The sequence below is a fragment of the Eleutherodactylus coqui genome, chromosome 4 (genome assembly GCF_035609145.1).
Source record: "Eleutherodactylus coqui strain aEleCoq1 chromosome 4, aEleCoq1.hap1, whole genome shotgun sequence".
NCBI classification, from domain to species: Eukaryota; Metazoa; Chordata; class Amphibia; order Anura; family Eleutherodactylidae; genus Eleutherodactylus; species Eleutherodactylus coqui.
Genome location: NC_089840.1, coordinates 38,488,034 through 38,503,313, shown reverse-complemented (window position 1 = coordinate 38,503,313; position 15,280 = coordinate 38,488,034). Strand labels below are relative to the sequence as shown.

The 15,280-nt window shown below is 46.7% G+C and overlaps 1 protein-coding gene across 1 annotated transcript in view; it reads left to right on the top strand.

The window, feature by feature from the left end:
- The first annotated feature begins 1,742 nt into the window (after positions 1-1,742).
- The window catches only part of LOC136626460 (uncharacterized), a 53,733-nt gene continuing 40,195 nt past the window's right edge, over positions 1,743-15,280 (top strand). Inside the window, exons 1-7 of the mRNA XM_066601524.1 lie at positions 1,743-1,808; positions 3,327-3,479; positions 3,626-3,715; positions 4,159-4,251; positions 4,376-4,506; positions 4,948-5,074; positions 7,734-7,866. Coding sequence (XP_066457621.1) covers positions 1,743-1,808; positions 3,327-3,479; positions 3,626-3,715; positions 4,159-4,251; positions 4,376-4,506; positions 4,948-5,074; positions 7,734-7,866 — 793 coding nt within the window. The remainder of the gene's footprint in view (positions 1,809-3,326; positions 3,480-3,625; positions 3,716-4,158; positions 4,252-4,375; positions 4,507-4,947; positions 5,075-7,733; positions 7,867-15,280) is intronic.

Here is a 15,280-nt window from a genome sequence, read left to right as displayed (position 1 = left end):
TACGTGCTGACGGCTTCCATTGCAGTCAATGGAAGCCGTCCGTTCACGCTATCTCCTGCTGTAACACAGCGGAAGATAGCGTGAAAACGCTCTCCTGCCTACCGCCACCGCGTCATATGACGCGGCCAGCCGCGTCATGTGACGCGGTGGGCGTGTCACATGACGCGACGGCGGTGGGCGGAGAAGCGTCTTCACGCTATCTTCCGCTGGTAAGTATGGGGTCTCTGGGGGGCGCCGTGACGGGCTTCACTGCAGAATATTCCGCGGCGGAGCCCGTCACGCTCGTGTGAAGCCGGCCTTATAATCATTGGATTTCTTTACATATATCTAATGGATTCATTCCCATTTAAGCTAAATGATATATAGACCGTCCATATATTATAAACAGATTATTATAACGTATCATGTACTATACATTTATATGACAGTTACATACAACATTGCCGCTGTCAACCCTTCTAGCTGCTGGTAATATTCCTAATATTCAAAATCTGGATTTGTTTTGTTTCAGTATTCTACATATTTCTCATATATTTTATGTTTAACTTCCCATCAGAATGTTCTTTGCAGCAAATATTGTTTCAGTTCATTTATTGTAAATTCTTACCAAGTTCTTATTAAAAATATTTCCTAAAATTATTATTCAATGCCAATATATCAATAGATCGCTTAATAAATGCTGCAGACTAATACCATTCATTTATCCTATCGTCTAAATAGTGTAATAAATAACATTGATGAATTATCCATTCATCTCACTATTATAGAAATACTGAATTATTACAATTCCAGCAAAAAACAACAACTTCGTAACGAAGGGGCAGGGGCTTACAACAATAGAGAAGATAATTCCTAATATATATATATATATATAATATAGATGGTCTGTTTTAGCATTCATACCTCTCGGAGACCTCGTGTCTAACGTCAGGATCCAACACCCCTCTCTTTTCAGTATTTCTGCTCCATCCACATTTTGTTTCCTCTTCTTTTTTACTTTCGATCTTTCCTGCATGCTCCTCCAAAGACTGTCTGACAACTCCCGAGTGATTTATATTACGATTATTGATATGTCGGATGTGTTCTACTCTGCGAGTTCTCAGCTTCCTTATTGTACATCCGACATATTGCTTATTACACTTTGTGATTATATAGACAACATTAGCTGAATTGCAATAAATAAAACCTTTAATATTGAACTCTTTGGTTTCTATACTGTTAGTAAATTTACTACATTTTTAGCTAATTGGCATAAGCTGCATCTTAAATTACCACATTTTACAAACCCTTGATGTGACAACCCATTACTTTTATTATCCTGTGTGGAGAATAAACTTGGGGATAAAATGTCCCCAAGATTTTTATGTCTTCTTGCCCCCACTGTGACACCCTTACCAAGAAGGTCCTTGGTAAATATATATAATGTTGGTGGGAAACATTATATATTTTTTGTGACGATAACCCCTTTATGAGCCGCATGGTGTGCTATGCTCGATACATCGATGATGTCATTGTGTGGGAGAAAAACCTGACAAGCGACATAACGGCTGAAATTAAAGAATTTCATAAATACATAATAATTTAATTAACAAACTCCCTTTTTGGACTTATTGCTTCTCGGCAATGTAAAAACTGGAGGAATAGAGTTCAAGTTATATAACAAAACTACAGCAGGTAATACAACTCTCCACGCATACAGCGGACATCCTAGTCATGTCAAAAAAGCGATCCCTACTGGTGAAATGATTGTAGCTAAAAGAGCATGCTCCCTGCAGAAGGATTATGAAGAAAATGAAAAAGATATTATAGTAAGATTAACTGGAGGGTATAATAAAATCATTTAAAGAAGTCTTCACAACAAGTAAATAGAATAGATTGGAAAGAGTTACTCACTAATAAAGTTCAGAAAGAAGGACAGTACAGTGACTATATGATTTTTTTCTACAACCCATAGTAAAGAATTTTACACCATTAGAAAACTTTTTTAGAAGTTTCTTCTGGTATTATGTCAGGACATAATTTTGCTGATGACACAAAGCTAGAAGGGATCGCTAATACTAGAGAAGAGAGGGAGTATTCAAAAAGAGCTTGAACAGTGTGCGGCGACTAACAGAATGGTATTTAACAAAGAGAAATGCAAAGTCCCACATCTGGGCAAGAAAAATGAAAAAAAAGCACATACAGAATGGGAGGAATAGGGCTAAGCAGCAGCACATGTGACAAAGAGTTGGGTATACTAATATATCACAGACTGAACATGAGTCAACAGTGTGATGCAGCAGCAAAAAAGGAAAACAATTTTCTGACAGTGAGGATGATCAATGAGTGGAACAGGTTACCACGGGACGAGGGGAGTTCTCCTTCTAAGGAAGTGTTCAAACAAAGGCTTTACAAACATCTGTCTGGGATGATTTAGTGATCCTGCACTGAGCAGGGGATTGGACCAGATGATCCTGGAGGTCCCTTCCAATTCTACCATTCTATGATTCAAAATCTGCTTTCTGTCAGTCATTATAAACATTCCTGTTTACATCAAGAGACTGGGCTAATCCTTCTGACATCTGCGGGTATCCAGTCTAGAGAATCCTCTGTGAGCCGAACAGTGGGATACATTTTACTGCACTGATACATTGTAGCAGAACTATAGAGGAAGAGAAACTTTGTGCTGCCGTATCTAGCTGGCTCTCTCACTCATTATGGCAAGGGCGCAGCACCTAGCTGCAGTGATATATGATTGAAAGGAGCACTGACCGCTGCTCAATTAATCTCAGTAGGGCTGACTAATGGTCAAGTACAAGCGCTCGGCTAAATCCGGCAGTCGAATGGGAAAGGAATGGAGCGCCGCTATATTGACTCTCCTCTTTGTGGGGGGTGCAGTGAGAAGAGGGGGACACAGATCCACATTCTTGGGATCAGTGGAGAGACCCCCTCCCCCCACCAATCAGACTTTTATCACCTATATAGCGGATAGGTGATAAGTCTATTCTGATAGAACTCCTTTAACTCAAGAAGGCTGCGTGTGGCTTCTTGTTTCAGTGGATGAGGATCTCTATGTGTAACTCTTCCTGCTATAGAGAAGTCTGTATATGCAGTCTGGTCTGCAGGCTTCTCTCTAGGAGTCGTCTGCTCTGGAGAACAAACTGCTGCTCTAGCAAGTGCAATAATGTGATGACACAAAAATGACCAAATGAGCTAAGAAAATGGTAAGAGGAAAGTGCCTTTACATTAAAACTCGTTTACACATCATTCACTGCATACAACAGACTTGGGGGGTTATTTACTGCCACTCGGCTGAGTCCAGAGTTAACCCTTCGTTTATCCTGTAGGTGGAAACACAAATTGCAGAGTTCCACAAAGTAGTGCGGAAAGTGCGGCTGATTCCATCCACCGCAGAAAACGCCAATGGCTATGACTTCCAGATCGAGTGCAACATGGACAGAGAACAGGGCGGCTTAAACGTCTGCCGGAACAAGATCAATGTAAGTCGCCTCAGTGGACGTATTCTTGTATCTTGGGGATTAGACTTGGTAACATGGCTACGTTGGATCAGGAGGGTGCGGCTGTTTTCTCACAAAACGCCATAAAATAAAGTTTTTCTATCTGTATTGATTTCCTCCTCTTATAGCTCCCCCTGCTGGAATTACTGACAAAAACAGAAGGACAGATCACAAACGCCACCAACAAGAAGATGGAAGCAGAAGACCTACTGGAGCAGGTAAGACCCACAACCCTCATCAATGTTAGCAAGTAGCCCCACACCCAGACCCTGATCCCCACTACTGCAGAGCTGCAGATACAAAGTAGTTGGAGAACAAATGTCTAGATTCTCCTTTACAATGGATGATTTGTGGCTAGAAAAATCGTGGCCGGCATCTGCTGGAAACTTTTATCAGGTCGATCCTCCATTAGTGGGGAGGGGACGGCGCCTCAGCTGATCGCGCAACTAAGACTGTGCGCCATGAAGATCGGTGTGTAACACCTCGTCTGTCAGGGATCTTCCCATCACACCGTCCGTTATCGCTGCAGTTGGGAAACTAGTAAATCCCCATAATTCACCGGCGGAAGTGAGGAGGAGACACTAGCAGTTGTGTTCATCTGTTATACACATTGCAGGTTGTACTTCGATCGTCTCTACAGGATTCTGTTTTATCTCTTTAGTTACATTCATTGATTGGAGAGAAGAGAAATGACACCAAGAGTCATAAAGAAGAAGCACAAAAGTTGGAGGAGACGTCTATCCAGAAAGCAGAGGTGAGAAGATGTGTGATGGAGATGGACATTTTGGGAGGGGGCTGTACTTGATTGGGTATTATAATGTATATGGGAGGGAACTGTATCCTGTTGACCCTACATATCATCCTTGGACCGCACTCAGGAGGCAGATGAGGTGGAGAAGAGATGGACTTCAGAGATCGAGTCCTTGGAGAAACATCGCCACCTGCTGGAGTCTGGGGTTAACAAGAGTCTAGATGAAGCCTTGAAGGATCTGCAGAAGGCTCAGCAGGAGTAAGTAATGCAGACGCAGCTGGAGGTGGATGAGAAGTTATTTAACCCCTTAAGGACGCAGCCTAGTTTGGTACTTTAGGACGTGACTATTGTTTGGGACTTGCAATTCACTTTTCAAAAGATATATATAATTTTTTATTTTTTTTTGCTGTCTACATAGCCATAGGAGGGTTTGTTCATTACATAGTGAGCTGTAGTTTTTATTGGGTCCATTTTGGGGTACGTATGACTTTTTTTGATAACTTTTATTGAGGTTTTTGGGAGGTGAAACGAGGTGTGTGCTTCCCCCCCACCCCCTCTTTGAGTCTGCCCCCCCCCCAATTCTGAAAATGGCTGCCTCCAGTACATAAGTGCAGGTTACTTTATTTGCAGCACATAAATGCAATGATGCCAACATCCATGTATCATGTAAGTAAGGAGATTGTGTCATCCGGTCTGCAGGCTGCAGCTGGTGGAGCATCAGACTGAAGAGGAGATGAGACAGGTGGGGGATAAGCTGGTTCGGGTGGTGACCGCAGTGGTGTATTTAAGGAATAGAATGTATTTAGGGAATCAACCTAGCGAAGGAGTACTTGGTTTGTAACAAGATCCCTCTGCCTCAGTGAATCCCTATAGTCCTGATTAATGTGAAGGTTTAAGCTGCACTGGTTCTGCTTAATTACTCTTTCTCAAAAATATTGAAGCTCCTAGAAGGAGTTGTCAGAATAGAATGAAACTTTTTCTGTGATTTGTAAGGTTGATCTAAGTGATTACAATATCAGAGCAAAAGGATCATTTATTGTAGACAACTGAACCCCTATAGGGAGACTCTAGTACCCTGTTGTACTGCCTCTAGCTTGGATACAAGATGTGATACAGGGGGGCATGGAGGCTCTAGTACCCTGTTGTACTGCCTCTAGCTTGGATACAAGATGTGATATATGCGGGCATGTAGGCTCTAGTACCTTGTTGTACCATCTGTAGCTTGGATACAAGATGTGATACCGGCAGGCATGGAGGCATACAGGTTCTACATGGTATCCTGTGGCGTATTGGTCCACATTTGCTGGAACTGAGCCTCTAGATCATGTAAACTCGTAGGCTTTAGAAGTTGGTGTCCCATATGATCCCATAATGTTCTATTGGCGATAAATCTGGTGACCGGTGGCCACGTGAGTGTGACAATGTTGTGGGGGCTTTCTTTGACCCCCTTGTGTGTGCGGCCAAGCATTATCCTACTGGAAGCCGCCATGAGAGGAACACGTGTGGCTGCAGGATGTCCTGAACATATCGCTGAGCTGTCATTGTCCCTTGTACCACTACTAGGGGAGACCAACTGTTGTATGCAATGGGCCCCCAGACCGTCACACCAGCAGGGGACAGTGTGCAGCTCCACAGCAAGACTGAGACACTCACCCCGATGTCACTAACATGGCCGTCGTCTGTGCCCAAACTAAACCTGGATTTGTCACTGTCCTGTTTCATCGTTTTTGACACCAATGCAAGCAGAGCAACGGTGGTGTCAAAGGCCGTACATGTAACTGGTGCAATGAGACCAAATGTCCTTCAGCCAAGCGTCTTGAAATGGTTCCTACAGACACGGGTGTAATGATGGTGTCACCTGTCTTTGGATGGTGGACAACTTAATAGTTGGATCTACTTGTGCTTGTCGGATGAGCAGACGCTCCTCTTTACTGGCGGTCTGTCGAGGATCTTCTGAGCCCGGTTACCTTGTGTGCCCTCACACATCCACCGGTCCCAACACCTCCTAACAGTCAGGTTTAGGACATCCTGACCAAACACTGAGCTGTCATTGCCCCTTGTACCAGGCAAAGGCAGGATTGAGCTGCTCACCCCGTGGTCTTCTGATAAGAACATGACTGTTGTTGGTGCACAAACTAAACATGGATTCATCGCTATACCACAACAAACGGAGTCGACGATAGGTGGGTGTCAAAGGAAGAATACATAATGGGCATCGTAAGGTGAAATGTGCTTCCGTCAAGTTCTACAAAAAATGGTTCCGACAGACACGGGCCTATGATAGCGCCACCTGTCTCTGGATGGTGGACAACGAAACAGTTGGAGCTGCTTGTGCTTGTTGGATGATCCCCTCTATTGGCGGTCTGTGGAAGACGTCCTGAACCCGGTCTCCTTGTGTGACTTCACACCTCCACTGGTCCCAACACCTCCTAACAGTCTGGTCAGAACGGCCCGGTGGCGACAATTCATCGATACAACCATCCAGCTTCTCACATCCCAATAATGCGCCCCTCTCAGACTCTGGTAACGGGGGGAAATCTCTTTTCTGCGTCGTAGAGGCGTCTAGTGGTCAACAAGCCTGCAGCAAATCTCCTCCTCCTTCTTCTAGGTGCTTAAGTTTATTATTTATTTGTTTATTTTTTTGACAAGTGTATTTTAAGAGGTTGTGCCAAACTTTTGATTGATGTCCACTGGACCCCCACCAATAGAGAGAATGGCGGTGCCAAAGGTACCCAAAAGAATGAAGTGGCAGTTGTGTAAGCGCACCGCGGCTCCATTCGTTTCCATGACGTCGCTGGATGTTACTGAGCCCTCGTACTCGACCATTTCCAGCACTCCTATTGAAATTTAATGTAAAGGCAGCTCTCATGAACAATCGCTGCTTCATTCATGCAGGGAACTTATGGGTCAGCGGAGATCCTAGCGGTTGGATCCCTGCTGATCATAAAGTTATTCCCTATTCTGTTGATAAGGGGATGGCTTTATAACTCGTCACAACCGTTCTGATGGAAATCTGCAGATTTGTACAATTACAGGATCATCAGACGCCTCCCACATCCCACAGTTTGTTGTGGTTCCCCAGGTTTTCTCGCTGGGGGTTCAGTTTCTTTAATTTTACAATCTTTGTTGTTACTGTAATAGATGTTCTCTCTCCATGAACGGACCTCCTGCTTGGCTTGTACTTCTACCCAGCAGCATGCAGAACTGCAGTGTAAAGCATGGGGGAAGAGTCCCAAGACATCCGAAAACCCATTTACAGTTTTACTACATTTTTAGAACGTGGAGTCTGGAGCAAAATGCAATTTATAAGGCTGCATAGAAATAAGACTTTTATCCTTCACATTCTGTGCAGGAGACAAGTGACAGATTATGAGATGTTCTGGATTATTTGATGTCTGATTATAGGAATCTCACTGTATGATGGGGGAAACCCTTTTTTTATTGGGGTGCTAATAAAGTGTGTTCACTTCCCCCTCTTATTTCAGAAACACCTTGAGGAGAAGCGGCTAAAGACGGAGCGCGAATACGAGGAGTTCAAGCGGGAGGATCTGCTGCTCGACCTCCGAGAACTGATGGCAAAATACAAGGAAAAGGCAGAAGTCTTACAGGACCGGCCCGGTAAATAGCCGCCGCGTCCTCTTGTCTTCTCCTCCATGTTCTCGGTGCTGTACAGGACCGGCCCGGTAAATAGCCGCCGCGTCCTCTTGTCTTCTCCTCCATGTTCTCGGTGCTGTACAGGACCGGCCCGGTAAATAGCTGCCGCGTCCTCTTGTCTTCTCCTCCATGTTCTCGGTGCTGTACAGGATCGGCCCGGTAAATAGCCTCAGCGTCCTCTTGTCTTCTCCTCCATGTTCTCGGTGCTGTACAGGACCGGCCCGGTAAATAGCCGCCGCGTCCTCTTGTCTTCTCCTCCATGTTCTCGGTGCTGTACAGGACCGGCCCGGTAAATAGCCGCCGCGTCCTCTTGTCTTCTCCTCCATGTTCTCGGTGCTGTACAGGACCGGCCCGGTAAATAGCCGCCGCGTCCTCTTGTCTTCTCCTCCATGTTCTCGGTGCTGTACAGGATCGGCCCGGTAAATAGCCGCCGCGTCCTCTTGTCTTCTCCTCCATGTTCTCGGTGCTGTACAGGATCGGCCCGGTAAATAGCCTCAGCGTCCTCTTGTCTTCTCCTCCATGTTCTCGGTGCTGTACAGGACCGGCCCGGTAAATAGCCGCCGCGTCCTCTTGTCTTCTCCTCCATGTTCTCGGTGCTGTACAGGACCGGCCCGGTAAATAGCCGCCGCGTCCTCTTGTCTTCTCCTCCATGTTCTCGGTGCTGTACAGGACCGGCCCGGTAAATAGCCGCCGCGTCCTCTTGTCTTCTCCTCCATGTTCTCGGTGCTGTACAGGACCGGCCCGGTAAATAGCCGCCGCGTCCTCTTGTCTTATCCTCCATGTTCTCGGTGCTGTACAGGATCCACGGCCGGTTTACCGGCTTTTGTTGTATTTTAAAATTCATTTTGGTTCTATTAACCCCTTAATGATGCGGCCCCTTTTTCTTTTACCATTTTCGTTTTTTTCTCCCCCCTTCAAAAAATTCGTAACTCCTTTTATTTATCCATGGATGTCGCTGTATAAGGGCTTGTTTTTTGCGGGACGAGTTGTATTTTTCAATGGTGCTATTTAAAGTACCATAGAATTTTTAAAAAGTTTTTCAGTACATTATAAGTGGAGTAAAATGAAAAAAAAAAAAAAAAAAGACATTCCGCCATCTTTTAGTGCTTCTTGTTTCTACGGTGAACAAACTGCAACAAAAGCGACATGATAACTTTATTCTATGGGTCGGTGCGAATACTACGATACCAAACGCATATTTTTTTTTGTTTTTTTTTACTATACTACTCTTTGTCTTTGGAAAAAAAAAATTTTTCTTTCAATTATTTTTTGCCGTCATCTTGTGCGCGCAATAACTTTTTTATGTTTTGTCGACGTAGTTGAGCAAGGGCTCATTTTTTGTGGGATGTCCTGTAGTTTCCGATAGTATCAATTTGGAGTACGTACGACTTTTTGATCGCTTTTTATTGCGTTTTTTCTGGGAGACAGGGTAACTAAAAAAGTGCATTTCTGGCGTTCTTTTTTTTTTTTTTTTTTTCGGACGACGTTCACTGTGCGGGAAAAATAATGCGCTACTTTGATAGATCGGACTTTTAGAGATGCGGCGATACCGAATACATATTTTTATTTTAGAATTTAGATTTGTTTAATAATAGATATGGCAAAAGGGGGGTGATTTAAACTATAATAATTTTTTTTTTACAATTAAAAAAACTTGATTTGTTTTTTTTTTTTTTTTACATTTCTTTGAAGTCCCCCTGGGGGACTTTAACATGCGAAGCTTTGATTGCTCCTGCAGTATGACGTAATGCTATTGCATTACGTCATACTGCAATTTAACAGGCAGTCTATCAAGCCACCCCACGGGGTTGGCTTGATAGGCAGTCTGGTAAGGCAGCCCTGGGGCCTTTAATTAGGCCCCCAGCTGCCATGACACCGGAACGGCTCCCCCGATCTCACCGCGGGGGATTTAAATGCCGCTGTCAGAATTGACAGCGGAATTTAAATGGTTAATAGCCGCGATCGGCCGATAGCGGCTATTGCCCGCGGGTGTTAGCTGTTATAAACAGCTGATGCCCGCACTGTATGAAGAGGGGTTGCCACGCAACCTCTCTTCATACATACCCTGCCGCTCCATGACGTACCGGTACGTCATAGAGCGGGAAGGGGTTAAAGTCTCTAAATACTGGATGTTCATCTTCATTATTCCACACGTCCCGCCAGCACTGACCCCAAAACAAGCGCCCCCTCCCCATTTAACATCCTGGGGTCCATGTGGTCCTCCTTGATCTATCAGCTTGTGCCCCCCATTGTAGAGGATCCAAAACAAGGTTTGCTTCATTCTTTTAATTGTAGAATTGTTTGTAAATGAAAATGAAAGTAAAAATGAAGAAAAATGTTTTCAGATCCTTCAAGTTTTGTTTTACCAGTTTAGTGAGAATTTATATTTATGATCTTTGGTCATGTATAAAGGGGACCGGTCATCAACTATAAACACTATAAACCAGATTGTGGTGCTTATAGTTCAGGTAATGTGGAGTTCTAAAGCCTCTTTTCATGCTCCCCCGATTCCCCCGTTCCTGCAGGGTTCCCCAGCGAAGTCGGCATGCCCACAGCAGCTTGTCTCTTCAGAAGACAGTGTGTGTGCGCCTCCCAAAGAGATGAATGGGACTGTGCGTGCTCGGCCCTCTGATAAGAGTCAAGTTGCTGGGCACATATGGGCACGCTATGTTTGCCAGGGACGAGCGCAGGAACAGGGCCCGGGTGAGTATGAACCACAGCTTCCCGAATTCCATATCGCTAAACCAGAAGTAACATTACAGCATATACACACAGACTACTGCGGGTTAGGTCTGAGATTTAGGCCGCAGCTTGCCTCGGACACACCAACAGTCTGCTGCCCAATGTGTGGGACACCGCACATTACATGTCCTGATCTTGGCTGAGAATCGTATAGGACACGCTGTGACGGTTTTTTTTCTAACCGATTATCTGTCCGAGTAAAAAGTGGCTGCTGTGAATTTTTTTGTCAAAAATTCAAACAGAAAAATCGTCCGTGTACATATACCCTTAGTGTATGGAGCTTATGGCTGGTGACGGGTTCCCTATAAATGTTCCCATCTCACACAATCATGGCAGATCCATAAGATATGCTATAAATGTTTGATAGTTGCAGATCCCACCTCTGGGACCCACATTGGTCTCCAGGTTGAGGGTCTCCGCCTGGTTCACATCTGATGCCCAACGTGGTTGAAAAACTGGCAAACTGGTTATTTTCGCCATTTCTGTAACACTCATAGAAGTAACTGGGAGCTGCGTACGGCACTGAGCTGTGCTGCTCCTGCATGTCAGAAGTTATGGGAACGGCGTAGAGCGGCTAGTCTAGTTCTGTAATCCCGGCTGCAGCTGGCGGCTGCAGTCAGATGGCGATTCCGATCTCTAGATCAGTGGGACAGATGCCTCCTATTACACTTCAGGTTCTGACCGCAGTGAGGAGACAGAAGTATTATGGAAGCATCGCTCTTATTGGGAGTGAAGCCCTCTGTTACACCTTGGCCCCGGACCACCGATGTGGATGTCTGACCCCGCTGCCCTTACAGCAGGCCGGAGGATCAACTGATCTGCATTGATCCTAAGCAGCAGACCAACACTGTTCAGATATTGGTGATCCTTGCATGCATTATCATAGCGATCAGAGGTTTTCTGCTTCAAATCTCTTACAGGGACATAAATATAAAATTAAAACCCACCCATATATGGCCTCATTGTATAGACAGACCTGCACCCTGTCCTGCACGGCCAAAAAAAATGCAATAAGGCTGTCTGTCCACGAGCGTTGCGGTATCCCGTGGGGGATCTCCGCTGTCAGCATGCTGCAATTTACTGGCAGTGAGCGGAGAATCACAATGATTCTCTGCTTGTGGCCAGGGGGGGAAGCGCTCTCCATAGCAACACTATGGAAAGCATTCACTGTGTTCTCCGCGGCCGGATTGTTGCTGCGGGGAATGCAATTCAAACTCGCCTGTGGACAGTCAGCCTAAGTGCGCCTTCAGACAACCATATATTGGCTGGGTGCCGATATACGGCGTCCCTCTCTGCAGGGGGAGGAAGCTGGAGGAGCCGGGAGCCGTACACTTTGGTCCCGCCCCTCGCCACTATTTGCAGTGGGAGGGGCAGGGGCGGAGCTAAAAGCAGGAAATTGGCTCCGCCCCACCCATTGCAAATAATGGTGAGGGGTGGAGAGGGGGCGGGAGCTCAGTGCACTGCTCCCGGGTCTTCCAGCCTCCTCCCCCTGCAGAGAGGGACAGCGTATATCGGCACCCAGGAGATATACGTTCGGAGCCCTAAAAGTGATCAAAATAAGCTATAGCCCGAAATAGTACCAATAAAAATTACAGCTCATCTTGCAAAAAACCAGCCCTCCCGAAGCTCCGTCCACGGGGAAAATAGTATCATCGGAACCGCACCGACCCGCAGAAGAGAAAAATCATTATCCTGCGGCATGAATAATGTTGTAAAGGAAAAAAATACCAGAATTGATGTTTATTTAAACTCTCCAAAAATACATTTATAAAAGTTTTATATATACCAAAAAAACTTGTAGGAATAAAAACTAGTTTCCCTCACAAACACGAGCCGTTAGATCTCCATGGGGAAAGAAAAGGGGGTAGTTTTTAAATAGTAAAGTTGAAAGTCGGCCGCGTCTTTAGGGACTTCCCCAGCAGTGACAGCTGCAGCTCTGCTATGGTGGCACAAGACTGCAGTCAGCAGGGGAGGTGGAGGCTTCACGATTGGTTAATAACTTGACTGAACAGAACAACCACCAATCGCGTTGATTCCCAAAGACGTCGTCCTTCTCCGGACATGACCGTGTTGTTGGATCGCTCCTCTCCCCACTTGTTGCCGGGCGAAGTGTACGTGGTTTCTGTGATGTCGGCGGTGCTGGGTAAGTATCTCCCGGCATGTCGGCGGTGCTCTCCTATCTCCCGGCAGCGCCCTCCTATCTTCTCCAGCTGACATATCGGGACCTGCTGATACCTGCAGACCCTCCTCACCAAGTGCTCTGAGAACAGGGGGCACAGCGGCCGCAGTCAGTACCGGATGGGGGAGGGGGGCGGCTGGGCTCGTGCTGAGGCAATAAGCTGTCCGGTAACTGCAGCACGGAGGCGCGTATAACTAAATATTCAACAATCAACTATTTGCAATCTGATTGGTTGTTTGGATTAAGTGATTCGGTGATTAATTGTTTGGGTTGGCTCGGGTAGAGGTGGTGTGGAATAGGAATATATGCACAGGGGGCGCGGCATGCAGGTGATCGCTCTATTCGCAGAACACTTTTCCTTCTCGCCTGTCTCCCTATCAGTAGTACACAGATGTCGCGCAGCCGCCTAGGTACGTAGCTGGCGTGCCATTTATATCCAGTACATGGGACGTCTGCCGTACACGGACATTCCTGTAGGTGGCGCTGTTCCCAGAACAATTCTCGCCCGTCCCCGTATCAGTAGTACACAGAGTCCCGCAGCCGCGCTGGAGGTGACATCACACTTGGTGAGCTGCATCCGCACTGACAGTGTACAGAGAAGCCTGCAGGTGGCGCAGATCCCACAACATTACTAACCTGGTAATCTTTGTGGTTTCTGTCAGTGGGCCAGGAGGCGGAGTTATATCTGCACGTCAGTTACAGACCGGTGCAGAGCGCATATTAGCACTTTCTGCTTAGCTTAAGCAGCGCTGCTGAATAGAGCCACTTGATTGGCTCTTCGGCACCACGTGACTACACAGCGTGCACGCGCATTGCCTTCAGCAGCCGTGTGCACTACACACTACAGTTAAGCAGCACGGGTTTAGGTTTAGGGTTAGGGTTAACTAAACCTAACCCCAACCCAAACCCTAAAACTAACCCTAAACCTAACCCTATACCTAACCCTAACCCCAACCCTAAACCTAACCCTATACCTAACACTAACCCTAAAACTAAACCCGTGCTGCTTAACCCCTTAACGACCAGCCCATAGTGTTTTTACGTCCTCCCGAAGTGGGCTTTATTCCTTTGAGGACGTAAAAACATGTGTCCTGCAGAGAATAAAGCCCCTCGGGCTGTGGACATGACAGCTCCATGCTGTCGGTGTCCGCAGGTAGCTGACAGCATGGAGCTGTTATCCCGGGCTGCGGGAAACCCCCCCCCCGGGCATTGCGATCGGCGCTATGCAATGGATAGCGCCGATCGCAAAAAAGTAAACAAAACTGCAAAAAAAGTGACATATTCAGCTGCTCTGATGGATCGGATCCATCGGAGCAGCTGAAATTACTCACAGAGGTCCGCCGCACGACTCCCAGCTGTCCCGATGCTCCGGGCGCCGTAGCCGTCCTTCTGCGCATGCGCGCCAGGCGGCATTACGTCAGCCGCATGCGCAGAAGGCCCGGCGGCGCGGGAGACTTAAAATCTCCTGGCTCCTGTAGGTAGCCGGGAGGCAGGAGATGTCAGCGGGGACCACGGTGAGCGGTCCCCGCTACCGCGACCGTCGTTATCCAACGGATAACGACGATCACGGAAAAGTGAAAAAAAGTGTAACAAAAGAAAAGTTTCACCTCCCCTCATGGATCGGATCCATGAGGGGAGGTGAAAATACTCACCTCAGGTCCGCCGATGTCCTCCGGCCGGTGTCGAGACCCCCCGCTGGCTTCCGCGATGTGCCGATGCGGCGCGCATGCGCAGAAGCCGGCGAGCCCGGCAAATTCAAAATCTCCCTGCACCCGGCTGTCACAGATAGCCGAGTGCAGGGAGATATGACTGGGGACCACTGTATGTGGTTTCCAGTCATATGATCACCGTTATCCAACAGATAACGGTGATCATATAAAGTTAAAAAGTAAAAAAAAAAAAAAAGTTAAAAAAAAGTTTAAAAAGTTAAAGTTTCATCTCCCCTTACGGATCGTATCCGTAAGGCGGGATGAAATTACGTACCCAAGGTCCCGGATTTGTTCCCTGGTGGGATGTTGATCCGTGGACCTTACCCCAGCTTCTGCGCATGCGCCCGTCAGCATGATGGCGGACGCATGCGCAAAAGTGAAAGATTGCCCAAGAAATTTAAAATCTCCCTGCTGCTGGCTACCAAAGGTAGCCAAGAGCCTGGAGATGTCACGGGGAGCCGCGGTATACGGTTACTGATCACGTGATCGCTGTTATCCAATGCATAAGGGCGATCACGTAAAAGTTCTTTAAAAAGTGGCAGTTTCATCTCCCCTCACCGATGCGATCGGTTGGGGGAGATGAAACCTCTTCTCGGAGGCTTCCGCATTTGAATCCAGATGCGATTATCCTCCATGGACCCTTCTGGCTGCTGCACATGCGCCCGCCGGCAAAATGCCGGACACATTCGCAGGAGGCGAGGAGCCCAGGAAATTGTAAATCTCCTTGCTCCCAGCGACCAACGGTCGC